Source organism: Clupea harengus, chromosome 10 (genome assembly GCF_900700415.2).
Source record: "Clupea harengus chromosome 10, Ch_v2.0.2, whole genome shotgun sequence".
Taxonomy (NCBI): domain Eukaryota; kingdom Metazoa; phylum Chordata; class Actinopteri; order Clupeiformes; family Clupeidae; genus Clupea; species Clupea harengus.
In genome coordinates this window covers 28,983,053-29,010,544 of record NC_045161.1, presented here as the reverse complement: position 1 = coordinate 29,010,544, position 27,492 = coordinate 28,983,053, and the positions used below count along the sequence as shown (strand labels likewise).

General features: G+C 46.9%; 3 protein-coding genes across 9 annotated transcripts; 1 reads left to right on the top strand and 2 right to left on the bottom strand.

The window, feature by feature from the left end:
* Nucleotides 1-17,656, bottom strand: ptbp1b (polypyrimidine tract binding protein 1b). Of its 7 annotated transcripts, none has more exons than XM_012823205.3 (16): nt 17,566-17,656; nt 16,665-16,715; nt 15,381-15,411; nt 10,343-10,415; nt 10,043-10,215; nt 9,717-9,863; nt 7,884-8,069; nt 7,622-7,732; nt 7,208-7,385; nt 6,865-6,936; nt 6,405-6,532; nt 5,210-5,243; nt 3,290-3,382; nt 2,728-2,944; nt 2,422-2,499; nt 1-2,325 (listed from the first exon to the last, which is right to left on the bottom strand). In XM_012823205.3, exons 1-16 carry the CDS (start codon nt 17,571-17,573, stop codon nt 2,193-2,195), a joined length of 1,713 nt encoding a protein of 570 aa, XP_012678659.1. In that variant the 5' UTR covers nt 17,574-17,656; the 3' UTR covers nt 1-2,192. The 7 variants fall into 7 exon arrangements, with proteins under 7 accessions (XP_012678659.1, XP_031430590.1, XP_031430591.1 ...); XM_031574730.2 differs by having other exon boundaries at nt 6,865-6,933; XM_031574731.2 differs by having other exon boundaries at nt 10,352-10,415.
* On the top strand, nt 17,029-23,957 carry LOC116222054. Its single transcript, XM_031574728.2, has 5 exons — nt 17,029-17,152; nt 20,003-20,135; nt 21,374-22,295; nt 22,611-22,834; nt 23,165-23,957. The coding sequence occupies exons 3-5, from the start codon at nt 21,413-21,415 to the stop codon at nt 23,798-23,800; spliced, it is 1,743 nt and encodes a 580-aa protein (XP_031430588.1). The 5' UTR covers nt 17,029-17,152; nt 20,003-20,135; nt 21,374-21,412; the 3' UTR covers nt 23,801-23,957.
* LOC105896418 (thymic stromal cotransporter homolog) lies at nt 23,924-26,341 on the bottom strand. Its single transcript, XM_012823171.2, has 4 exons — nt 25,375-26,341; nt 24,986-25,069; nt 24,468-24,624; nt 23,924-24,141 (listed from the first exon to the last, which is right to left on the bottom strand). Exons 1-4 carry the CDS (start codon nt 26,339-26,341, stop codon nt 24,084-24,086), a joined length of 1,266 nt encoding a protein of 421 aa, XP_012678625.2. The 3' UTR covers nt 23,924-24,083.
* Nucleotides 26,342-27,492: the final 1,151 nt, after the last annotated feature.

The window sequence follows — 27,492 nt, the reverse complement described above, 5'->3', positions numbered from 1 at the left end:
TTTTCGGTGATTAAACAGTTTTATTGCAGCAATATCTACAAAAATACACTTAGAGTCCAGGAAGGATGGATCATCTTTGCTTTGCTTCACAAACTTTTCTTCCGATACAAATCTTTTCGCGACTGAAAATCTACAAGCAAGAGACTTTTTCTGATATAAAACCCAAAGCTGCTTTAATGTCTTGTGGTACAAAAATAGTATACACAACCAGTCCGTGTCAAATGCACTAAATGATTTTAAGACACCCATTTAAATTGAGATTATAGTGAATAAAATGCTATGCATTTCACTTGCTGTTGTTGTAAAGGTTAAATGCATATACAAACTCAAACTTAAAAAAACAAAGACATGTCTTTTCAGTTTCAGACTCTTCACACAAGGACAAGTCTTGAGAGTGATATATTGTTTGTAAAATAAACCTTGGTCGAAGAGCACGTCGGTGCCCAAAAGCCTTGTAAAAGGTTGGTCCCTCACACACTAGTGGCCTAATGTGTCAAACACAAACAATCTACTTCAAACCCATTTCAAAGTGTAGGACAGCGAACACAATAATACAAAAAAAAGAACACACCATCATACTCTGGCCCTCCTGTAGCTTCTTGAGATCTACTGCTTTCCGACTGGCCACATCAAAGCCTTTACATCTCGGCACCCCAAAGATGCCCCTTGACAGTCCAGTATATGCATAAAAAAGGTTTTGAAAAACTAAGACACATTGTGTTGAAAGGCACCTGCACAGAGAGATCAAGACCTTTGTGATTTTTTTTTCTTTTTCTGAAAGGCACAATCTGTACCAGCTGCTTCTGCCCACAAGCCACATAGTAGCAAAGACTTGACTGGATTCTACCTGGTCACACGCAAGAACAAGACTGATTCCACCCAAGAGCCAGGTAGTAACCATGGGGACAAGAAAAAAATATTCCAGCATCTGTTCCTTTGATAAAAGATCGTGTGTTTATGTGTTTATGTGTGTTGTGTGCGCGTTTGTATGTGTGTGTGTACAGGAATGAAAGGCAGGCAAGAGCATCCATCTCAGCATAGAACTAGTTTGTTGGAAAAGGGTTGAGGAACTTTGGTTTGGAGCCATAGTGTACATGCATATACGTAACAAACACATGGGCTTTGCAATAAAATAGCAAAACACAAATCTTACACCGCACACTGAGGAAACATTATATTGTCAAGAAAGTTTGACCAAGTGTTCCTTTTTTAAAACACAAAAAAAAAAACACCAGACTTATATTTGGGCCCTATATGCAATGATGAACAGTACTGGTTGGAATAATAACTAACATTTGCACTTACACATATATATTTGAAAAACATCAATTTTCTTTCTTAAAAAAAAAAATGATTGCATAAGATCAATGACAATGGAATGTAAACATTGTATATCTAGACACAGTATAAATGATTGACTAACATAACATAAACCCAACCTGCCCTAAAAAGGGCACGCAACAAGCACTCAAAATTATTTCATGGGTCTTTGAGGAGAGGCCGCGCCTCAGCGGAGTCTCGTTTGGAAACAAGATTGACTTGTCTTGCCTAAGAAAAATGCCCTGTAACGCTCAGAGATAACGTGTAACCTTAGAAGTACATTGACTACAGGTCGTAAACTTCAGCTTAAAAATGTGGAAAAGGCCAGAACAGAAATGCGACGGTTTGTGACGTGCCACTGGGGAATGCTGGGAGTCCGACACCTACACTAAGGCACAAGCAGAAGCCTGCCCAGGCTGAGAGCTCCATGCTACATGAAGCACAACCGGAGGCAGTCAGAGGCTCGTGGTGCTGGACCCGTGACACTGGAATGCAGAGGAGGCTGGGAATGAAAGACTTACATCATGCAGGAGAAGAGTCTCTAACTGAGATGCTAGCTGGTCAACTAAAATAAACTTAAAAATTACAAAGAAATAATAAAATAAAAATAAAAACTTAAGTAAAATCCAATGTGCCTTCCCCCCCCCTCCTCCTCCTCCATTTGACTGTAAGGCAAGATTATATGGAACTCATCATAGATATCCATCATACATAAATGATGTTCACATCATAAATATGCGAAAATATGCTAAAAGGAATGACAGAAGTGAGCTTTGCGGTCAAGGCCTCATGGGATAGCAGTGTCCTCCACCACCCGACACAGTTGAGGTCTAAAGTGACAGTCCTGTTTTACTGGCCTCTGCCAGGCGCTCTCAGATGGTGGATTTGGAGAAGGACACTCGGAGGTGGTGGTTCTCGCCGAGGTCGTGGTTGTGGAACTCGATCAGGCACTGGATGGCCTCCTCCACTGCGCCCATCTGGATCAGCGCCATCTTGTGGTCTTTCCTGGAAACGCAACATGGTCATTAGAACACAGCTCTATTCTGGCACACAGACACTAAGGCTAGAGCACTCCAAAGACGGCGTGTATGGAGTACTTACTGGAAGAACTTGAAGCCCTTGACCATGGAACCGGTGCTGGAGAAGAGCATCTTCAGGTCCTCCTCAACCACTGATGGCCTAGAAGGAAGAGGGAAGACCGGTCAAAACAAGACTCAGACAGAGAGCAGCTGGCAATGGAGGTGTGCATATATAAAAGTATATTTTTGCATGTTTAAAGATGCACGTAGAGGTGTATTATTATTACCATTTGTCACCATTACACTTCCAGTGGTGTTATGAGTTATGCTAAAGTCTAAAACTTTGGAAAGAAGCATCTACCAAATAAAACCATCTGAATAAACTCACGGGATGTTGGAGAGGTGGAGTGTGGAGGAGGGTGGGAAGATGTTGGAGTAGTTCTTGGATCCGGGCTTCTTGAAGCGGTGCAGCGGCGAGCTGCCGTAGTCCTTGGTGAGGCCCTGGTCCTCGTGGCCTTCTCGGGGCAACTGCACGGCTGTGTGTTTGGACAGGGTCACTCTCATCGCTCTGCCCTGCAGCTTCTGGCCATTCAGGTGGCTCATCGCTGGAGGGGGAGATGAACAGTCAGAAGCCATTTCTGCTCCATATACATGTGTCCTTAAGCATTTGAGACTCTAATCAGTGTTACAGAAATTGTGATCAATGTGAATACATTCAAATGACAGTGCGAGGCTGGTCTATGAGGGACAGAATGGCTTTTTTTCATAGGGAAACCCATGCAGTCCTTGACTGGATTCTAGAGAGCCAGACAATTGTGTTGAGTAAACTCTGAGATCCCTCAAATAAGATCAAATTGCCGTTTGGGATCCAGTGTCCTAAGGACACATGAAGCGTTTGGGATCCACTGCCCTAAGGACACAGGGAGCAGGAAGGTGTGCCGAGCGGTTACCTAGCTGTGCCTGTGTTCCGTCAGCCATCTGGATCAGGGCGTTCTCTTTCTTATTGAACAGGATCTTCACCCTCATCACATCCCCATATACACCTGGAGAGAGCAGGACAGAGCGAGACGACAGGAGTCAGCAACAGCAGAGCGAGGGAGAGAGAGAGAGAGAGAGAGGGAGGACACATCACAGTCTAACCCGGGCCTCAGGGAAGCCACTATTCACACAGTCAACATTAAGAACCTCCATTTAATGCACAAAGCTATGAATGTTTACACTCTATAAGCTTCCAGAACCACAGGCTAAACTACACTGGACAAAGGTCTGAAGGGTAGCTGGAGATTAAAAAGGGTTTGTTCTTAGCATATGCGTCTATCTATATGCTAATAAACCCCAAACACAGAACATGTTTGGAGAGAGAGAGTCTTGACTGTGCAGAGTTGGCCCACGTTCGGTCCAGGCTCGGCCCGCATAACCGAACTCAACGGATAAGGGGCTTTAAGAGTAAGGAGGGGCGTAAGTAATCGATCTGGTGTAAAACATGATCACAGGCGTCTTAACTCACTATGCAACTGAAACAGCATTCAAAAAGCAGGCAAAAAATGACTTAAGATCTAGCCATGCAAGTCTGGAGTAACAGTAGTGATCACCAGAACAAATGCAATGTCACTCATCTACAGTGCATTGTATATGACCCCTGATGTAAATACACCACCTATTGCAGACAGAGGGACTTAACAGCGCTTGATCCTTTCAGAAATGGTCAGAACCACTGAGATGTAAAGTCACATCGGTCGGTTTGGGTGTATTTACATACAGAGATCGCACAATGGACTCATAAGCGACAAAAGGCTGCAGTCTCAGTCAGATGAATGCCCTGGAATGGAATGGACCAAAGTCGGGTATGTATTGCGGAGCGGAAGCCAGATAATATTGCTTGTAGGGGACTATAATGGGGTTTTTCCACGAGCACTTTGGGTCACACTCAGCCGGGCTGTGCACAGCTAATTTGCATTTCCATTACAGGTTGAACAGCACCAAACAGTGCCACACAGCACTTTGAGCCAATCACAAAAGAGAGCATTTATGAGTCATCATTCAGTGCTTGCCATAGTGTGCGTGTATTTTTGTACATGCATACACACATGTATGAAGCACATCGGTATAAAAAGTTTGAATAGTAACTATAACAACGACAATAAATGGTTGACATTGACAGTGGTATGAACTTGATGAAAAGATAAATTCCGTGGTTAAATAACACTTATCTGGAGAACTAGCAGGCTGGCAAGCTAGCCCACATAGAATAAGAAACGGATAACATTAATATTAGCAAGGATGAGGGCTTAGAATAAGAAATGGATAACATTAATATTAGCAAGGATGAGGGCTTAGAAATAATGGAATTCATTTTAACCAAGCCACCACCATTATCTTGGACTAAAGTAAACCAACCTACAAACTAAACAGGTTAGATTAGGTTATATTATTTTTAGACTAAACCAAATGTGTCCTTTTGGGGCCACCGTTATACATACCTAAATAAAAAGGGACAAAAATTGCATTATACTTTGTGCCGTGGAGTTCTTTGTCGAATATTTTGGTGTGTCGGGACAACCTAACTTGGACACACTATCAAGCAAGTAGACCCCAATGGATGGAAATGCAAATCCAGGCCGAACTGAGCAAAGCCACGTCTAGTGATGCCATTAGTATGGAAGAACGGCATTAGAGAGCTGCTGCCTTTTGGCCTATTGTAATAAAACTCACTCAAATGCAAAGCAAAGGGCACTCTTGGCATTACAAAATCATAACAATTTAAATAAGGCAAAACATCAAAAACATGATCCAACACAAGTAAACAAAGCCAAAAGGGAAAAGAAAACCATGAGTACTTAAAAATAAGGAAGCTAAAAAGGGTAACATACCGAAAAGAATAAAGAGGCATTGGGGCGTAACTCTCTTTAGGAGACAACAGAGAGGCAGTGGAGTGGAGTGGAGTGGAGTGGAGGAGAGGGGACAGGGAAAGATGGAGCAGAAGGGTCCACAGCGGAGCACAGCGCAGCGCAGCGGCCAGATCAGATCCACAGGAAGCGGCGAGAAACGGGCAGAACGTGATATTGGGAGGAGGGGGAGGGGAGGGGGTGTTAATGAATATATTTAAGTGAAAAAAAAAAAAAAAAAAAAAAGAATGGAAGGGGTAATAGATTATGAATGGGATGGCATGGAATGATAGAGAGTGTGTGTGTGAGTGCGTGTGAGTGAATGTGAATGTGAATGTGTGTGTGTGTGTGTGTGTGTGTATGAGAGAGAGAAAAAAAAAGGAGGTAGAAGGAGAATATTGGTGGGGAGTAATGATGACATTTTTGGGAGGGGCAGTATGTGTTGAGACAAAGGATGGTAGAGGGATATGATGCGTGCAGCCAGTTGGCAACAGAGATGGAGGGATTAAAAAACAAAAAAAGGGGGAGAGAGAGGAGAGGGGGAATGGGAGGGAGAAACACAAGAGAAAAGGAGGTAAAAAAAAACAAGGTCAGTATACACAAAGAAATATGAAGTGTCTAAACAGCAGAGAATCAGACGACTCATTACAAAAAGAGCGAAACATAAACTCAACAGAAATTAATGAGATTATTAAGTGGGCACACTAATGTTTCTGATGAGGTCTAAGCTATCTGTGATGTCAGCTACCACTGACCAATCAGCCGGGCCACAGCCACCACAGGCATGCAGAACAGGAGAAACAGGAAGTAGGAGACTCAGGTTAATGGAGATTAATTTAAGATTAAGATTAAAAGGACCTTCAGAGACAACAACATGGGCAGGGTCCAAATGGACACCACCATGAGCAAGAAAGGTGTTGCCAATAGAAAACGAATGTAAGAAATCCGCAAAACCTCCTATAGGGCAAGGCCAACCTAAATACGCAGCTCTCCAAGAGGGCTAGGCCAACATAACGGAGCCCTCCTATGTGGTAAGGCTAATATATCAGTAGCCCTCTTCTAGATCTAGGCTAATGTAAGTATGCGGCCCTTTTACGCGTTTAGAGTTACGAAAGTGCTAGGGTAAAGTGTGTGTGTGTGTGTGTGTGTGTGTGTGTGTGTTTGAAGGCAGTGGACTAACCTCAGGGTTGAGGTTGCTGACCAGCAGCACACAGTGCCCGCCGGACATCTGGGGGAACGCCATTCTCTGGCCAACGCCAGGCATGGCCAGCTGGGCCAGGGCTCCAGGCATACCCGGCATTGCCAACCCTGAGAGAGGGGGGGGGGGGGAAGAGCATAGTGGTCACATTCGGTCTGGAAGGCCAGTGGGCATTTCTGTGGGTAGGGTCTCTTCATAGCACTGAAGCGGTTTCTACAGCGTTGTGGTTCCTACAGAATACTTTGCAGTTTTACGAACGCACAAGTCATGTAAGGAATGCGGTCTTTGTTTTTGTTGTGGTCGTTACCGCTACTCTGGAAACACGCAGACAGCTAAAGTGAGCAGGGCCCAGTGCATTCTGGGACTCAAGAGTCCAGATTAACCAGCTGCTGCCCAGACGCAGAGGTTCCAGCATCTCCGGTCTCCCAGAGGACAGACTCACCTTGCTGGATGGCGAAGGCGGGGGGGAAGCCGTGGGCTCCAGGGAACGGACCAGAGATGATTCCTGGGCCTGCTGGGCAGGGACACACAGAGGAGAGGGTGAGACTCACAAAGCAGGAGAGGAAGAGAGCGAGGAATGCAGACAAGGCAAAGACGTGTAGAGAGCATGAGGAACACAAACAGGAGGGGAGGGGGGTGTAAAAGAAAGGGAGGACCTCCCAAACAAAATCACACACACACACCCCCCCCCCTTCCCCTCAGCAATGTGGTACTGTGGTAGTAAATGAGAAACGAGAGCTTGGCACGCTAACAGGGACTCTGCTGACAGGAGGGCTGTGGCTCACCGAAGGCGGCCATGGCGGCCTGGTGCTCCAGGGGCGGCTGGCTGTCCCCGGTGGGCAGGTCGGGGCGCGTGTAGTCCCGACTCTTGTCATTGTTGTACTTGACGTTCAGGCTGGTCAGCTTGGAGTAGCTGATCCTCAGGGTGCAGCAGGCATTGTAGATGTTCTGCCCATCCAAAGCCTGGGAAAGGAGGAATACATTTAATTCTTTTTCATACCATGATATATTGTACACGCATCCGTTTCATTGTGTGCAAGTTAGATTAGTTCATTTATTGGTTGAAAGTCTGATTATGACCTTTAACTTTGATGTCAAGGATTACAAATGAGCACAAAGGTTTACTCATGGACTTCGGTTGCGCTTAGAGGATTTTTAGGGTGTGATGCTGCCAGTGGCCATTAGAGGGCGTCTCTTACCAGTTTGGAGTGCTGAGCAGTCAAGGCGTCAGGATACTGCAGGAGAGCCTGGAACTGGTTGTTCTTGGTGAACGTGATGACCTTCAGCACTGTGCCAAACTTAGAGAAGATCTGTGGGAAAGGGGAGTCAAGTCATTATCTTTATGTCCCTCAACTGAAATAAACATCTAATGAAGATAAAGACCGCTCAAGTGTGACTCAGAGTTAAGTGTGTGTGTGTTTGTGTGTGTGTGTGTTTCCACAGTGACAGACGTGTGCCTACCTGATGCAGCACGTCAAGAGTGACAGGGTAGAAGAGGTTCTCCACGATGACCCGGAGCACAGGACTGGGGCCGCCCATGCCACCCATGCCGCCCATGCCGCCCATGACAGCGGTGCCGTCCACAGCGGCCATAGGCATCCCGCCCCCCTGGACCGCGTTCACCGCCTGCAGCGCCGCCTGGGCTCTCTGAGGGAGGAGAGAAACACTTAGCACCCTGGGTACAAACTTCACTAGCCCCACTACCACAGGGATTCATGCGCGCGTGTGTGTGTGTGTGTGTGCGCGCGCGCATCCTACCAACGCCACCGCAGAGGGACCCCACACGGACCCCTTCTCTGCCCCACCCCGCAAACACAAGCACTCAAACCCATCATCAGCTTCCCTCCCTCCATCCCTCCAGGAGCCAAGGAGACCCGTGTGCTCAGACATGATAACATTCCAACGGGCATTCAAGCGTAAACTAAACATGTCCTCATCAGAGAGACAGAGAGAGAAAAAGAAAAGATACAATCTCAGCTCCCTGATTAGTGCTCCACACCTGCGTGGGCAGCAGTGAAAGTAAACAAAACTACAGAGAGAGAGGCACTCAAACACCTGGGGGGGCTGAGGGCGCCGGACGAAAACATCTGGGGGGGGGGCTGTGGCATGCTCCAGGTGCAAGCATCATGTCGTCTCCACAGAAATGGTTGTTTGGAAAGAGGGAGGAATGGATCGGATCACGACAACAAAGTATGAAAAAAAAACTACAGGCTGAGTGGGAGAGGGTAAACACACACACACACACACACACACAGTCCTCACAAGGAGTGCTGGCAAATACATTCGTTTTTGTACACTGAGCAAACACCACTCAACTCAAACACTACAAACACTTCCCCTTCTCTTTCACACACACACACACGGAAATCCACACTCCTGCTGAGCCACAGAGAACAAAACAGCTTGGAACCATGTGTTGGAGCGGCATCAGTTGTAACATGTTTAAGTACTAAGGCTAAATATTTCCAAATGAGTCAGCCTAACCAAGCCTTCAGGAAATGCTGGATAAGCAAACCAGAGGCCTGTTGCTCACATCGTGGTTCGGGTGTGGGGGCCGCGGACTCAAATACCTCTATGGCCACACTGCTGCGCCCCCCCCCCCTTAAAATAAAACCACTTTCATTACTTGCCCATCTCTGGCTTCCCACAGCCTGCTGGCAAATGAGCGGGAAGGCCAAAAGCCTGATGACCAACACAAGAGTTGGGAACACCGGAAAGGCAAATGAGCACGCGTACACATACCTTTGCTTTCTTAATGGGAAAATACCTGCGGCTTTCCATGCATTCTCCAAAAAAAAAAAAATAGAACCTTCTAGGGCCCGTTTCATCTGACCTTAATTAAAAGCATGGGCCAAGCTCCCAGTGCCAGATCAGAGGAGATCCAAACATTTCTCTCACACACACACACCCCCCCAAGCTCCCAGTGCCAGATCAGAGGAGATCCAAACATTTCTCTCACACACACACACCCCCCAAGCTCCCAGTGCCAGATCAGAGGAGATCCAAACATTTCTTTGGTTCAAATTGGGGCATGGATGGCAAAACAGTCCCACATAATCAGTCTCTCCACAGCCACAACAAACAGAAAAATTTGTTTTTTTTTAAAAATACATTCTCAAACCAATGAGCACACACACACTCAAAAATTCCGTCTCCAAGCACTTTAGTCAGCGGATTATTCCACGCCTTTCTGCTCCCATCTCTGCGTGTGTGTGTGTGTGTCTTGTATTTTTTGTTGGAAAATGGCACTTTGAGCGGGGGTAGGCGAGGTGCTGCTGTTGCAGCCTGACGTACCACTTGGTTGGGCGAGTTGTCTGTTTTGAGCTCTTTGTGGTTGGAGTACTGCATGAACACTGGGTGGTTCCTGATGAGGGCGGTCACTGACGAGTAGTAGGTGACCATGGTCTGAGCTGCCTCCTCGGAGTTCATCTCAATGAAGGCCTACACACACACACACACACACACACACAAAGACAAGTTCACTTCCAGTTCTGCTCATGGTCTGGGCATAAACATGTGTAATCATCGAATAATTCCGAGGTGTGTGTGTGTGTGTGTGTGTGTGTGTGTGTGTGTGTGTGTGTGTGTATTAATATATATATAAATGTGCGTGTGTGTACCTGGTTCTTGGCTTTCAGCATGAGCAGATTGGTGACCTTGCCAAAGGGCAGGCCTAGAGAGATGACTTCAGCCTCGTTGATGTCACTGGGAAGCTTACGCACATGGATGACCCGAGACGGAACGCCTGGACTCCGAATGTCACCTTTGAACTTCTTGCTGTCGTTGCCGTTCGCTGAGAGGGGGCAGAGGGGCAGACATGGTCAGATTGACATGATCAAAGGGGGGGAAAGAAACTGAGAACAAAACTGATGAAATTATTATTTTTTTTAAACAAAGAGAGAGAAAGGGGGGTGCATTACCATACAAACCTGCTGGACTGGTCATGATATAGGGCCCGTTTGTCACGCAGGAGAAAAGCTCGTCAGATCCTCTCTGGAAGAACACACACAAGAGATGCAAGGTCAGTTCAATGGGGACACACAGACAACAGAACACAACTCTCCACCACAGTAGGCCAGGTGACTGGCTTGGCTTTGGTGATCATCCTCAGAGAAATCAAACATGTGCTCATCACATGACTGCAGCAAGACAAGAACCCCCTTACACTTGAAAAGTTAGCAGGTTGAACAAGCAAGTACCCTATAGACAATAACTGTGAAAAACTCCCACTTCCTTTATCAAAAGGCCCCATCAGACATGACTAATCAATGTCTGTGGAGTAGACCATGCGGCATTTCTCTCAGGCACAACACAGACAGCAGTACCTAATCATGTGAGGGATGAGGTCCCCGACAGGAAGGCAAGTCCGGAACTGGGCTGCAGGCAGACAGTCCGTCCTATCGCCCCCCCCCCCCCCCCTCCCCTTCACGTTTCCTTGACATGACATTTTCCATCAAAGTCAAGGAAACGTGGTTGAGTGAAATTCCTAAAGACTGAGGAACAGACCACCGCGGTGCTCAGTGAATCCGACTGCACTTACACTAGGCTACTACTAATCATGCAAAGGCAGATGTTAATGACTTGGGTCACGTTGATCGGTTGTTGATTGGGTTGTTGTTGCCGCTAGGAATTGTGGGCTGGTTCTATCTCCTTTTGTAAAGGATGCTGCAGTGTACCCTATACTAAAGGAGATTTGAAAGGAAGCATTGAAGCACCTTTCCTAAGCATTTACAGAATTCAACCAAGTCTTATCATGGCTGCCACTTAGATCCTTCCGGCTCATTTCACTGTTAGGAACGTTCCTCAGCAAAAAAAGGACCAAGACTTGGCCTTTCCCTTCACGCTGAGCAGGATGCTGGCTTTTGGAAAAGCCCTAATAAGGCCATGCTTGTGTTGTTTATTCTGGACCAGGACACATACCAACAAAAGCGAGGGACAGAGAGAGTGAGAGAGCAAGAAAGAGTCACTCTCCCTTGGTGAGGGTTGGGACTTCCTGTTTCAAGCAGCACATGCCTGTGGTATGGCCTGGGGAAGGGTGGGGTCACCCAACCAGCACTCCCCACCTCCCCCCCCAATGAACTGCACCACACCCCAACCCCCCAGGCCTGACAGACAGGGTTTTGGGGGAGGGAGTGGAAACCTTCCAGAACTAGTTTTCTGGGTTGTCAGGCAACAGGAATAAGTGGGCAAGCAGGAAGAGCAATATATGCAAAATATTTCCCTTTACACACCCAAACGTCAGCACACACACAGACACACTATGACACTGCAGCCTCAAGGCTATCTCTCAGCACATCACACACACAGTGTCAACAGCCTTATAAACCCAAGCAAACGTGAGGTTTCTGTGCAGCATGTAAATCTGGGGTAAGTGTCAGCCACAGGGCCGAATTCTTACATGTGACCCTCGAAGCATTTAGAAACAGAGTTCACTAATTTTCACAGACAGACAGAGAGCAGCCTGCTTGAGCCTCGTGGACGTGTTCACACACAACCCCCCCCCCCCATGCAGGATTCCACAGTTCAGGAGCTGAATGAGAACCATATGTAGCGCGGGGGCTGAGTGGGGGTGGGTGCTCCACGGCCCCAGAGGAGGAATGCCTGCCTGGGGGAGTCGTTCACTGAGAGCCCTTAGCGCTTCAGCGCCGCTGCCTGACAGCGCACACACACACACACACACACACACACACGACAGGCCACAGAGTACAGCGCGCTTTTGTTCCCGCGCTTCACGAAGCTCTGCCCCCCACACAGGTCTTTAAAACAGTCCCTTCATTAATCTGTACTTCAGAGCTCCCCTGAGGAGACGGGACCCCCAGCACACACACACACACACACACACACTAGTCTATCAGGACACACTTACTGCTTCTTAAAGACTAAATACAGAAGAACAGGGGCTCCTGTGAGAGGAACAGGGCCATCCATGTCAGGGTGGGGGGAGGGGTTACGATGAAACCAGGTTAAAGAGATTACAGGGGTGGGGTGAAACTGGAGATGGACTTGTGGTGGGGGAAGCTTGAAACTATTTGCACAAAGAATGGGGCCATTACCATTGCATCCGCGAATGCCTCACTCACCATGGCAACAGCATGGTGGTGTCTGCAGGTGAGTGGGGCCCCACCCTCCTGCGGGGCTCAGAGTACACAAAGCTTATTGTCTCCCCAGGGCCAGGTGTGCCTATCTCTGCCCCTCAGTCTGAGGATGAGCGCTCACTCAGGGGGCAGGTGTGCCTCTCTCTGCCCCAGGTCCGAGGATGAGCACTCACCTCAGGGGGCAGATGTCAAACGTGACTGGGGGGGGGGGGGGGGGGGGGCAGGGGGCTCAGGTATCACGTCTGCATCTTTTCAAACTTTACAGGAGCATAGGAGACGTCACCGAATCATTGACCCGGATCTCACACACACACACACACACACACACACACACACACACACACACACACACACACACACACACACACACACACACACACACACACACACACACACACACACACACACACACACACACACAGCAGTAAAGCGATTGCTGTGCCTGTTCTGCCGTGATCTTATCTCATTAGTGAAGCAAACAGAACATGGGATATGGGGTGGTTCATGGTTAGGGTGCTCATGTGTGTGTGTGTGAGCAAGTAAGGGGGAAGGGGCTAAACATATTTGCATATGCTGAATGGGTTCCATTCACCTCCCCTCTCTCCCACTGTTTCAGGAGGGCTGTGGAAATGAGGCTGCGCTCCATCACAGCCAAAGGTAAACAAGCAGCCGTTTGAACCTAAAGACCTCCACCCCTCTCACTCATACACACACCGTGTCTCACACGACACTCAACAGGCAATCAGCCACAAGAGCCTCCCCAGTGAATTTCAGTTTAGCTGACTACAAAAGGGGGTTACAGCCTTGCATTAATACAGATCACAGCCTGAACAGCACTGAGATCATCGTCTTCCTTCATTCCTGCTTCACCCACCTCACCCGAAAGCCATGGCTCCTGGCGGTGAAAACCCATCAAGAAAGTAACCAAGCTGAACAAACAGCAGCACTGCAGCCCGGAGAGGGGAAGCCTGGTTTCAGGTCCAGGCTGTTTTACAATAGAGCCACTTCCTCTTATTGCTGCAGTTTTAAAGAGATGCTCTTTGAGGTGCGCTGGTTGTAATGACCAACCCTATGAGGTACACAGGAAGCACTGAGGACAAATTACAGCCACGAAGGACACACACACAGAGCTGCTGCTTCCCTTTTTGTGCAGATAACACTGCTGGCTCTGCTTTTACAGGAGGAGCAGTCAAGACAGGCCCGAGCAAGAAACCAGCAACTGTGCCCTCCCACACAGCCATCATCACTGCGATCCACCCATCACACTTCCAACAGAAGGGATTCAAATATTTCCAGAGATAATATACACTCGGACACTTAATGGTGCAGAAAACATTGCCTGCGTCACACAGCAAGGCTACCAGTTACAGCTGAAGATGGAACATAAATGACCAGCTGTCTGGCCCTTTTCTTAGGTAGGCCTGCCAATCTGAGCCCGGTAACTATCAGTTTCTGAATATGCCCCAAGGCTGCCAAATACCAGAACTACCAGCCGACATTTGTTGCCCAACTAACAGATATTAGCAACTAAGGGCTACTGGTTAGTTTGTCAGGGAAGGCTATGCCTATGTACAGGTCAAAGACACAACCTATTTCGAAGACAAACACACACACACAGTGCCTTGGAAGAATTGGCCTTTGTTCTTTGGGCAGAGGCACCCCCCAGCATGTTGCATACCACAGATGATTATCTGTGTGAAACGTCTGCTGAAGAATGTTGCTTGGCTCTAGGGCGACCTTAGAGAGCAAAACTACTACCGCAGGGATGAGACGGAGGGAAGAGCTAGGAGCAATTAGATGCACTTCTTCCATAGCCGCTAATGCCTTACTGGGTGACGCATCCTGTTAGAATACATGACCGTGGAATACAATCGCTCCAACTCAAGATTGTTTACAGTTTTAACACCTATCCACATTGAGTGTTAAGTGAAAAATGGGGTGTGAGTGTGTAACCTGGAGAATTGGAATCACGTGTGTGAGACAGCTCGTGAGACAGAGAGCGAGGACTGGGAGAGATTAGGCTACGGAGGAGGCAGGGGTGGGAGGAAGTGGGACACAGGAATGCACCCACAGCATTAGGCTACCAGGCAACCACGCGCACCGCCCATAATTACCGTCGGCCTAGAAACGGCTCTGCTCCCACCACTGCTAATGAACATTTTGATGGTAACTATCCGTGCAACATGGCCTTGGCTCCATATGGGATACAATACATGTGGTGGGCTAAATGAGAAACTATTTAACACAGTCCAACAAACAAACTTAAAACTAGAAAAAAGCCAATGTTATGTTTCATCACACACACACACACACACAAAGCCTAACCATTTCAGCTACAGAGGCTGGACACACCCAACCATGTAATCTAGTCCCTGAATTTACGTCACTGGTTGCCATAGCTCTAGGTGGGTCTGACCATTGTTAAGCAAATGGGAACCTGCAGAGCAATGGCTGGCTCACACAAGCTACGGCCTTGGCAAATAAAGCACTGTGTCATTTCCAGTCATTGTTGCCCAGAAACCCAGTGAGTGGGCTGGAACAGGTTAGAGGTTTTTTTTTTTTTTTTTTAACAGTCCAAAGTATGGGTCTCAGTCCTTCCTCTGGTAACAATGCCCAGACATGCAGCAGTGAGTCCTGCTAATGTAGTTACATCTGCACCCTGGCAACCTCCTGTGCAGTCACAGACTGCTGGGAACCTCTCGTTTGTACACAGGCAAGGACAAACTGTGAAACGGCAAAGCTGCCGAAACGTCTCCGGGGCAGACATTTGTGTCTTCCCTTCACAGGGACGGCAGCCAGCCTCCTATCGAGGCATGGCAGAGAGGATATGGAGAAAAGACATAGGGAGGAAGGAAATGCTTACCTTTGTACCAACTGCTATATCATGGACAACGCTGTGAAGAGAAAAACAAAATGCTAAGTAAACAGTAGATTAGACAGATTTGATCCATTAACATACATTTCAATGTGTAAACATGGTAAAAACATACAGGCATACAAACAATAAGGCTAAGCAGAAAGAGAGGAAGATGATGCACATGTGAAGGTGGCAAATCAATCAATGGGCCCTTGCCTATATCATTCTGTCTTTTGGGGCGAGGGATTTATACACAATGAGGCCATGGAAATCTCTGCCATCAGGAAGTAATTAGGCTAGTGCGTTTACGCGACTAAAATGGCATCCAGACATTCTTGTTGAATAAAAGCAGCGCCTATCTTTCCAGTCAGAGTCGAACATAAAATACCACCAAGCTTTTTAACACGCACATTTTATAGGATTTCGCAAACAGTGGCCATGGAATGAAACAGAAACACTTCTGTGATGTTTTCACTTTCACAACTCGATTGGGGGCTACAAACTAAACGGGACCAACGCTTCGTTCCCACAGCGTCTCCCGAACATGAAATATGAGCGGTATTTAGGGCCAGTGCTGGTTGAAGATTAACCCCCCTCCCCCTCCCCACACATCCTGTCTCCATTGGGCTGCAGAGATGCCCCGACCAAAAAGCCTCCGTCTTAAAAACAGGAACAGGACAGAGCTCCAAAGGAAACATTACATTGGTCGCCCACCTCGGCATTACACTTGTGAAAACCATATAATAATAACAAAATAAAAAAATAGCCAAATCCACCGTATTGCATTCCAGCCAAGTGTCTGATCATACTCGACCAAAGTTACGAAACCATACAGGGAATTGCGTGGATCTTTAGGTTACAGCCACACCAGCCTACACTCACTCACCCCCAGGAGCTAACGCTAGAAACAAGACACAGTCAGTTAACACCTAGACTCGTTCCCTTGCTCAGGTTACAGGTAACTTCAGACCCACTAGGCCCCTGAAGATGCAGACGCCAAGATAATGAACTAACCTATAAAATATTCAGGAACATACAATAACGTTACACCACACAAAGGAAAAAATATCTCTTCGTCTCCAACGTTTGTGAACCTGAAGAGGACTTCCTCTTCGACGTTATAAAACTGAGCATGTTGACGCAACAAAGTTGACTTATCCTTGTGTTAACGAGCGAACTACTAACAAAACTCAGTAACTAGCAAACTAATACAAAAATGTAATCAAATGCAATGTACATAACTGGCCCTACCGAGCACTATGAAACTGATGTTAATGGACAATTACTTACTCTAATTCTGCATAAGTGGATCCCATAGGATACAATTCAGTCTCTAGGCGGCTGTTGAGAAAAATGGGAAATGAGTAACCTTACCAAACAGACGATTAGGTTAACTTCACATTAACAATACATTTGACTTTACAGCCTGCACGCATGTAAGATGAATTACGACTTGGTCAAGTTTATTGGGCCGAGATAAATAGACTGAGCAGGGGAAGAACCAAGAGTGCATCAGCTTACCACTGCATTCATACTACTGCGCAGAGCGATGCTCAAGCAGGGTCGGGACCGTGCGACTGAAGCTAGATCTAACTTGCTAGCCAAATTAGCTCCTCACTACTGGATGCATTGCAAAACAAAGACTGTCCATCGACCACCGGAGTAATTTGGGTAAAATGATGGTTCGCGCAAGTCTAGTTCAAATGATTTTGCCACAATAGCCACAGGTGGCCAGACACCGTCATCAGTCGCTAGAGGGATCGTCAACGCTTTTTGTGGTAGGTTAACGTTAGCGGAGCAAGAAATATTCCTGGTCTGGTAAATGGTTAATTATACGACTGCAAAGAACCAAAAACAAACGCTCAAGTTCGAAAAAGTATTTAGAGGTGCTGAAAGGACCTTATTTAATTGTGAACACAACAAGCAGTTTCATGTGAACAAATATTAATCACAACGTTGTTCAAAGCCAGTTAGTCTAGTTTGGTAGTGCAAGTTATGTTTCCATCGCAACCTGCAGACACGTTTGGTGAAGTAACGTTGGATAACCCTAACCAAAGTTTAACGTAAAAGCTTTACGATCAAAGACTCAATAACTTGGGAAAACTGTGACAACTTGTAAACCACTGCGATAGCGCTGCTTACAGGTTAATCGATGAAAGCAAGGCAGAGGAAAATATGTTTAAGAACTTACCCGTCCATTGCATAAAGAGGAACTAGCTAGCTACAAGTAAGATCAGAGAATGCGCTGCTTGGCTGAGTTTTCTTATAGCTTGACAAAATGGCGGCGACCAGAGTACAGCGAGGCGGTCTTCGATGAGTGCACTGATTGGAGAACCTCGAGAAGTTGTGGGCGTCTCACTCCACAGGTTACCTCTGATAGGATGTGACTATGTTGTTATCAGTGTGTGTTCAGAGAAGACTTTTCAATTATTACCATGATATTTGAGTGCGTGTACAAGTGTGTGTTTCTTTTGTTTTCGTTTTTCTGTATATTAGGCTACTAATGAGGGTAATTTTACTTGACCAACTAATATAAATGAGGGTAACGTTACTTGACCAACTACTAATACAAGACAAACAGAGAAAACACATTCACACACTACAATAACAGCACAAACATCTACAGATTATCGATTTCGATGACCTATCCTTCAAACTTTTTAAATATACAGTTTCCCTTGCATATTTGTTGTAGCCATATCTTAAGGAAAGAAAGTGTTTTATTGTTAGTCCAATGGGCTTATCATTAGGATATCTGATAGCTTGCTGCAGTTTGCCTGATAAATATTTCAACGTGGGCCGTGTCTCCTCAAAGAAGTTTCGATTTCATTAACTAGGTTGCTTTCATTCTGTGTTTGGGGTATGAATGAAATGCTATGTGATTGGGTATGGGTCAATTGAATGACCCAAACGCAAATGAGGACACACGCACACACACTTCCCCCTTTCAGATGAAAGCCAAAGCGAAGACCTCTCTCGCTCACTGGTTACTCGCTGAGTCTGTGTAGCATTTAGCCAACAATTGCCAGTTTATTGGCCAGCACTCCTTGGGCCGTGTGTATGTCTTCATGATGACTGGAATGATTTCTAACCTCCTTTTGGACTATTGTGGTCTGGGCACGTAAGTGCCTGCTCACAGTCGACACAGTCTCCTGATCAAACCTTTATCTTTCGGGATTTCAGCCCTCCCTGGCATCAAAGGCTTCAATACATCTTTGATGTTTGAAAGCCTTTGGAGTGAGACAGTGCCGCTTGTGAGCACCTGGTGTAGAGGTTTCAGTTCACCAGCTTCCAGCTGCCATGAGACACAGCAAAAACCCTGCACTAGTCTAGATCCCCATGGTAGGCTGTAGGCTATGTGCCAAATAAAATAGGCTATAAGTCATACCAAAACGTGCAAACTTGGTGTAGGCTACCCCAGAGCTACGTACGACGGCGTATTAGGGCCATTGTAGTACAAAAAAGAAAAAAAGATCGTTAGGGTGCTAGGGGAGAGGAGATAATAGTCAGTGAAAACAACCTCATCATTTACGAGAATAAAGTTGTAAATTCGCGTGAATATGTCACCAAGCGACAGTCGGACACATAGGCTATATCCCATACTTTCATAACCTCTTCATACTATATCCTAACTGGTTGGTGGCGCAAATAAACCAGACGAAGATATTATAATAAAGGATGATCACACATTACAAGTTTTGCCTGGGGGATGGAAATGGAACACTTCCTGTCTAACTGACAAGCTACACTGCAGCCACTGATAGAACGATCCCATCGCCATTGGAACAACGGCAGGATACATCCGATCCGATGGCAGCATCCAGCGTTAATTCACCTTCAACCGATTCCTCGATGGCTGAGGCTGCACCTTCTCACTAATGTGGAACCTACGTTCCCTGTTCACTGGTGGCATCTTTGGTGTGATGAAGTTAATCCAGCCACGTAAAGTGAAGCGATGTGGTTCTTGGACAAAAACTATATGACTATGACTCTTAGAGAATATCCGATCCTATATCCTCGTAAAAGTACAAGTTTAATTTTGGAGTTTTCCGTTTAATATTATCCAACTCTCCTCCCCCAGCTAAATTAGTAGAATTTAATTTGAACGTACTATGGTCGTAGATACCGACCACTGATTTTTACACATTTTGATGTGATGTTTTTATCTAATGTCTAATGACATTAATACGGCCCGTTTAGTCATTGTTTAAGTCTGTTATGTGCGTATATGACAGGAATACACAAATATAAAAATATCTTTAAGTTAGGTCTATTGTATTTTCTTTGCGTAGATACTGAAGATTGTATCACATATGCCAAGATAATTAATTTGGTGTATTGTTCCCTTTTCAGGAAATTACCCTTTGCAGGTGGGTGTGAGGTGACGCACCTGCTTGACAATAAATAGTTGATGACCACTCTGGAGACATGATACGGGACCATTGTGTCTGTGGCAGAGATAATGACATGTTAGGTATTTGTCAGGGAGACTGTGAACTCTGAAATGGCAGCTTTAAAGAATCAAGCTAGTTGGCCTGTTGTATGCCTGTACGACACAGTAACGTTAACCTTATCCGATAATGACACTTCAGTGGAAAACGCATTAATTCACGAACTTTGTATCATAGGAAACGGTGGTTCATCTGGCAATAAACTTCATTACAGAGGTCGCAATGTTTGAGCGACACCCGGTGGTGAATTCAGGCTGTTTGGCTGGGCGGCAGAAAGTATCCCGAATAGGCCTTACACTCCTATCGTCAGGTAAGCATGTGGAATTCATCTATCGCAAAGTCCCACCCTGTTACTGTTGGCCTGTCAAGCTTTTCAGAACCTTCCCTGCAATTTGGAACTACCTGCAAAACCCTCAAAAAGCAGTGTATTGCCAGAGAAGATTATCGATGTATTGTGGAACAATCATCTTAATATCATCCCGTGCATGACATTAGGCCTTGTACATTACAGAAGTGGAGGGTTTAAAATATTAAAATTACCATTAAAAATGTACACGACCCCCCCCCCCCCCCCCCATAGGACCCCTTTAATTCAGAGATACCTGCAATTTAATTTACAGGTCCATACCGTGCATACTGCGCTTTGTGAAAAGCTTGACATAGAAACCCTTACATAGAAACTGTTGCTAAGGTAGGATTGGACAAGAATCGTTCTGGGGCGGGACCTTGCGAAAGGTCAGTGAAAGATTCTAACCGTCTGTTATGTATCTGTATGCGATGCCAGAACTTTCCGATTTTGTTTAAACGGAATTGTTTTCACAACAGTGTTCTATCATTCCAATCCCCCCTTATCAACACATTGTTTCAAAAACTCACAATTTAGTTTAGGCTAGCATTCATTTCAATAACTGCATAAGCAGGACATGAACATGACTATTCCCTGCCTTTTCTGAGAGATTTGTGATTCATCATTTAATAGTATAATAAGGTAAAGCTTAATTGGCTAAATGGACGAATTTTTCACTGGAACGGATTTGGAGGCGATTTGTGATGTAAGTTAAGTCTTGGATAAAAGCATTTGCTAAATACTGGACCTTTACCTTTAGGTGAAGGTTAGCGTTAATCGTTCATCAAAATTAACTTGGAGGCTACGTGACTAGCAGGCTATTCTGTCATGATTTACGAAAGTGTCACATGTTACTGATAGCAGCTGTAATTGTTAATTTAATTGGTTTATTATTGATACCAGTTTGTTGTTGTGGGGGGTAGCTAAATATCTATTCTAGCTAGCTAGCTATGATCGCTAGCTAGCTACTTTGTCTTCTAAGACGTTAATTTAAAAAATATGGATGACTAGCTTTCGCTAACGTCTTTTGGCTAAGGTTAGTTATGTTAGATAAGGTTAAATACAAAAACGTTCGCTTCACTATTAACGTTATTGTACAGTACATTAATTTCAGCTCCCATGGCTGTTTGGAATTACTGCAAATAAACCAAATGCAATTCATTTTAATGCATTTCCTCTGCTTTATTTCCCTCAACATTCAGCTGATAGAGGATCTCCATAGTGGGGCCTTACTACATATTATGGCTGAAGATTTCAAGAATTTGGTGACTTGGTCTCATTCTCACTCCACTATATGTCCACACATCCCTTATCGGGCAGAAGGATACAGGTTGGAAGAGGTGAACACTTTTGTGCTTCCATGGAATTGCACTGCTGGACATGCATACAACTGGCCCTTGTCGTCACTCTCCGGCAAAGTGGGGGAGGCAAAGAAGATCCTGAGTAGGACCAAGACGAGGAACAGGTTCCCTCCTGGTCCAGAGGAAGAGGAGCAAGACATTGCAGAGGGGCCGGCTGATCTGAGCATTGCTAGGGGGGAAGCCCCAGCTGAATCTGACGACAGCCAAAGCAGCCTTGTCACTCACGCTTCAGGGGAGCGAGGTGATGATGTCAGCAGAGAGCAGAGAGAAGCCCCCACCCCAGAGCGGACCAAAGGAAAAACTCAGAAGAGGAAGAAGAAGGGGCCGTCCACCTGTACTTGGAGGCCACAGGAACAGGCCACCACCTCCACAGACTCCCCCATTGCTGGGAAAAGCAGTGCCCCCTGGGGTGCCAGTCTTCCCAAAATCTCCAAACTGTCCGAAAGCGCCATCCAGGAGATGGCGTGCACTGCCGAAGATAATGCTACTACCGCGGCTGCCTTTCACAACTCCCAGCTCAGCATGCACCTGGAGGATCTGGGCTCCGACACGGACAGTGCCGCGGAGGACGAGCTCATGAACACATCTCAGACCGGAGCAGGAGACGCAGCATCCACCACCCCGTTGCGGGGCCGTCGGAAGTCAGAGACAGAGGGGCACCCCTCCCCTGCCACCCCCGGATCCCCTCACGCAGACCCCTCCACCTCAACTGCCCCTGGCTCATCCGCGGACAGGAGCAACAGAAGGATGGCAGCTGCCAGAAGTAAGTGCTGGACCAAATACGGAATGATATCGCTGTCTTTGTGTAAACCACATGCATTACTACATCTGTGTGAATTGCATTTATTAGTTTGTCAACCATTTTCCTGAAGAGGGTTTTGAAATGAATGTAAGCTCTACTGTCTTAATCATTTTATTTCACCTAAATTATTCATCCTGGAAAGTAACTGGACTATTATATCTGAATGAATGATTATGTACAGTGGCTGTATTTGATCCAGTCTCTTGAGCATGATCTTGAGGAACATCTGCAGCTTGTTAATTTCAACATCCTTTTTTCTGTCTCTTCTGCCTTCAGAGAAACCAAAGGGAATTCTGGGAAGCCTGTGCAATGTGTTAAGTTTCCAGGCCTGGCTGGCATCGATGCGTCCGAACCACTCGCGCTCGCTGGGCTGCCTGTCCCTGATTGAGCTGGACGCTTTGCTGGTGTCCTACCTGATATACATGTGGGAGGGTGGCAGCCGTCAGCTCACACAGACCACACTGATGTGCCATGCCCGCTGCCTCGACCGACACCTCAGGGTGCGCGTGCCTCCATACGCTCCTTTGGTCTTAGATGTCATGCTATGGAATATCATCATGTTTTTGTCATTTTGAATAACCCAATATCAGTGTGTTATATTGTGTACTTATTTACCTTAAATATACAAGATTATTATATTTACTGATGTTATATTTAATGAAATATGTTTTGGCAAATGCCATAATTCGGTAAATGTGGTACTGGATATTGTTAATATGTTAATATTGTTAAAGTGTTAGGTCATGTTGAATGTTAGTATGTCTGTATATGACTGATGTAGTATAGTATAAATATTGTATTGGGTGGTAACTGGGTCGCTTGTGTTACAGGTGCAGGGCTGCTTCTACAGCGTGCTGCGGTCCCCCGAGCTGCCCGATACGCGTCAGCTGCTGGACGAGTACTGCCAGGTGCTGCGTGAGCGCGAGATGGACCGGCACGCGGAGGTGATCCGCAGTGTGACCACCGAAGAAGAGGAGGAGCTGCGCCGTCTGGGCGTGCTGGGCCGCGGCTCACCTGAGGCGCTGCTGCACCTGGTGCTCTTCAACAACCTGCGTGCCTTCGGCCCTAAACACCTCTACCGCATGTGGCCCGTACCCGCCGGAAAGTTCCACCTCATACGCGTAGCGCCTACGCCGAGGTCAGGGGTCAACCGGCCCGTGTTGGATTGCCTAGAGTGGGTGGACCCCGCTGACTCTGAGCAGCCCCCCCTGCGCATGTTCGCACAGCCCGACGACCCTCTACGCTGCCCTCTGCAGGACTTCCGCGTGTACGCCACCAAGCACACGGCTGGCTTCCTCAGCCACCACGACGCCATCTACTCCAACCAGCGCACCGGCGTCGACCTGCAGAGCCACGAGTGGTACAACCGCTCCCCCATGAGCAAGTCCCGCATGGACAAGTTGATGAGAGCCCTGGCTCAGAGGATAGATGTCATCCGCGTCACCCACACCATAACTCCTGTTTAACACAGCCACCTGTGTTGATATTTACCACAGAGTTGTTTATATTAGGATGCAGTGAAACTTATACAGCATATAATATACAATGATAAATAATGTAGTTATGATGCGATAAAAAAGACACACATGTCTTGTTTATGTTTATTACATATGTTGCTAATTATTAAAGATGAGTTAAACTGCTGATGTGTTTGTGTTTTGTTTACTCTTTTCTCCCAGGGAATGATGTAATTTCTCAGAAACCTTTTTGTTTTCATTCATAAAAGGTTTCAGTTGAGTTATTGTGATGTTATTCATCTCCTGAAATGAACACATATGGGCTCCTGATGCTTCTACAGTTGAGATAGCTGAAAACAAGCAAAACAAGAAAGAAATGAGTTAGAAACAGTCCATACAGATATCTGCACAGGGTTGAACAGATGCATGTAGGCGGGGTGGGGGGTAGATAGATGTACATACAGATTGTGTTGGGTTGAACAGTTAGAAAGTTGAGAGTGTGTGTGTGTGTGTGTGTGTGTGTGTGTGTGTGTGTGTGTGTGTGTGTGTGTGTGTGTGTGTGTGTGTGTGTGTGTGTGTGTGTGTGTGTGTGTGTGGTAGACTCACAGGACCGGTATGATGCTGCAGTAGATAACTGCACTGGAGAGGAGGAAGTGTGTGTGTGTGGTGGACTCACAGGACAGGTATGATGCTGCAGTAGCTAATGGCACTGGAGATGAGGAAGCAAAAGCCGCTGTGCCATGGAAGGGTGAGAGGGTAGATGAGTGTGAAGATCGCCGTGGAGACGACGTTACCCACAGACAGGGCCAGCTGCAACCAACCAAACACAGAACCTGGTGAGAGGGAGAGGACCAGAGGAATCATTTATACATCCAGATTCAAACACTACATAGGAACCATACATACATACAGTACATAGGAACCATCCATACATACAGTACATAGGAACCATACCGCTATGGAGCCACAAACAAAATTTGCTTACCAGGTTTTATTTGTTTATTCCCTGCCGCTTATAAGCACAGTGTGCATAAATATTGCTTTCAATGTTTACACGGTCTTTCAGTTTCTCAGGTGGTGAAAAGTTTTTAGATAAGTTGTATGAATAAGTAGAGGATGATGTCTCAGAGGTATGTTTTCCTAAAAAAGATCCTGTCGCCCTCTAGTGTCTGTATGTTAGCAATGCAGGTTTACCATACTGCTGTGCATCCAGAATCTTGGATAACTGTGCCTTCAACGTTGGCATGGGAACACAGGCGAACATCATGATTCCCCGCGCTGTAGGTGAGAAGATGAGAGTTAACTAACAACAGATTTATCACTGTGCTTGTATTAGTTGTAAAACTGTATGCTGTTATAAGACAATCCAGATTTAGGGATTTAAAATACCTCCTCCTCCATACCGCTCAAGTGATTTCAGTGACTTGCTCTAACCACTTAGTACATGACTCCATGACATTTATACTTCTTCAACCTACAATATTCACATATTATCTTTTAAGCCTGTACTGCATAAAGTCTGTACTACAGCTGGTAACACTTATTTGTGAATAACCCCGGGTTTTTACTAATACCTGACTCACCCATGAAGTAGACCCAGCTGTGGGTGGCGAATGCCATGATGGCCATGCCCGTACAGTTGGAGACGATGCCCAGCAGGATGAGGGTTGTGTCCCCCAGCCGTGGGGAGAGCACCAGCACGCCCAGGAAGCTGCTCAGGTACATGGCCTGGGTGGCGGCGCTGCCGTAGCCCGCCCACACCGAGTCCCAGCTCAGAGGGGGCTTGAGCACGTAGAGGGAGAGCACGTCCTCCGCCCCGCTCATGCCCACGTCAAACAGCACCAGGGCTGCCATCACCAAGGCCACCGCCACCCTGGGCGACTGCACACCGGTGCTCTGGCGATGCAAGAGTGGCAGAAGGTCCTCTCTGGACGGGGGAGGGTGCTTGGGGAAGGAGAGGAGAAACGTGGAGTAGAGGATGGAGGTGGTGCCCAGGAACATGGCCGTGCCCACCAGCGCCACCCCGCTCTGGCCCAGGCTATACACGTGCCCAGACAGGAGCCCACTTACCACCCCTGCTGCGCCTGCGCAGAAGTCCACAGTGTTGAGCTTCAGCGTGCGGCGCCCCCTGTTGGACTGGAGTGATGCCAGCGCCACCACCCCGCTCCAGAAGCCCGGAGACCCCCCGCTGAGCCCGTGCAGCGCGGCGCCCACGTACAGCACCTCCAGAGGCAGTCGCAGCAGCAGCAGGGCCAGCAGGAAGCCCATGCTCAGCACGGAGCCCAGCTGTGGGCACAGCAGCCGCACGCGCCCCCCACGGCGCTCCGCCAACCGGGTGAGGGGCGCGATGGAGAGCAGAGCGCAGAAGGTGGTCACTATGCCCTGGAAAAGAAAGAACCGCATGGAGAGCGCCTGGGCGGCATCACTCTGCCCTCCGCACAGCTCCAGGGAGCGGCTGTACACCACCAGCGTCAGGGCCATCCCAAAGAAGGAGGTGCTAACGGTGTGGAGGACCACCAGGGGCTCCACCAGAGACACGTAGCCACCCATACCTGTGAGAGCACAACAGTCTTAATGCAGTCCACTATAGACATGTTGCCACCCATACCTAAAATAATGCACTTCTAGACACATATCCGCCACAAAGTAACAGTTCTAATGCAAAGGACGAGAGTCCTGAAAGTCATATGATGACATACCCAGCCATACCTGTCAGAGGATTAGAGTCCTGATTCAGCTCTACTGGGTTAGATGCTTACTCATGTATTTCAGAAAATAACAGTCCCAATGCGGTCTAACATAAACACACAGTCACCCGTACCTGTCACAGGGTCCCGATGCTGTCTAACATAAACACACAGTCACCCGTACCTGTCAGAGGGTCCCGATGCGGTCTAACATAAACACACAGTCACCCGTACCTATCACAGGGTCCTGATGCGGTCTAACATAAACACACAGTCACTCGTACCTGTCAGAGGGTCCTGATGCTGTCTAACATAAACACACAGTCACCCGTACCTGTCAGAGGGTCCCAATGCTGTCTAACATAAACACACAGTCACCCGTACCTGTCAGAGGGTCCCAATGCTGTCTAACATAAACACACAGTCACCCGTACCTGTCAGAGGGTCCCAATGCTGTCTAACATAAACACACAGTCACCCGTACCTGTCAGAGGGTCCCAATGCTGTCTAACATAAACACACAGTCACCCGTACCTGTCAGAGGGTCCCAATGCTGTCTAACATAAACACACAGTCACCCGTACCTGTCAGAGGGTCCCAATGCTGTCTAACATAAACACACAGTCACCCGTACCTGTCAGAGGGTCCTGATGCGGCCTAATGTAGCCTCAGATGTCCGCCTGTACTTGGTAAAGACTCCTACTTGGTAAAGAATCCTAGAACATCTTCCTTTAGAGACCAACAGGCCTGTCAGTCCTAATGGAACAGTTTACGCAGACCTGTTTAAAGACACAGCACTAAGACTCCTAATGGAACAGTTTACACAGACCTGCTTAAAGACACAGCACTAAGACTCCCAAGGAACACTTTACACAGACCTGCTTAAAGACACAGCACTAAGACTCCTAATGGAACAGTTTACACAGACCTGCTTAAAGATACAGAACTAAGACTCCTAATGGAACACTTTACACAGACCTGCTTAAAGATACAGCACTTAGACAGCATCTACTG

Excerpts from the sequence above, each read along its gene's own strand:
- ptbp1b (XM_012823205.3), bottom strand. Across the intron at positions 2,945-3,289 it reads CGGAACACAGGCACAGCTAG|CGATGAGCCACCTGAATGGC; the intron begins GTAACCGCTCGG and ends CTCCCCCTCCAG. Across the intron at positions 2,326-2,421 it reads AAGGGCTTCAAGTTCTTCCA|GAAAGACCACAAGATGGCGC; the intron begins GTAAGTACTCCA and ends TTGCGTTTCCAG.
- LOC116222054 (XM_031574728.2), top strand. The coding sequence starts at position 21,413 with ATGGCTGAAGATTTCAAGAATTTGGTGACTTGGTCTCATTCTCACTCC. Across the intron at positions 22,296-22,610 it reads AAGGATGGCAGCTGCCAGAA|AGAAACCAAAGGGAATTCTG; the intron begins GTAAGTGCTGGA and ends TTCTGCCTTCAG. Across the intron at positions 22,835-23,164 it reads GCCTCGACCGACACCTCAGG|GTGCAGGGCTGCTTCTACAG; the intron begins GTGCGCGTGCCT and ends CTTGTGTTACAG.
- LOC105896418 (XM_012823171.2), bottom strand. The coding sequence starts at position 26,341 with ATGGGTGGCTACGTGTCTCTGGTGGAGCCCCTGGTGGTCCTCCACACC. Across the intron at positions 25,070-25,374 it reads CAGCTGGGTCTACTTCATGG|CGCGGGGAATCATGATGTTC; the intron begins GTGAGTCAGGTA and ends TCTCACCTACAG. Across the intron at positions 24,142-24,467 it reads TGCAGCATCATACCTGTCCT|CTATCTCAACTGTAGAAGCA; the intron begins GTGAGTCCACCA and ends GCTTGTTTTCAG.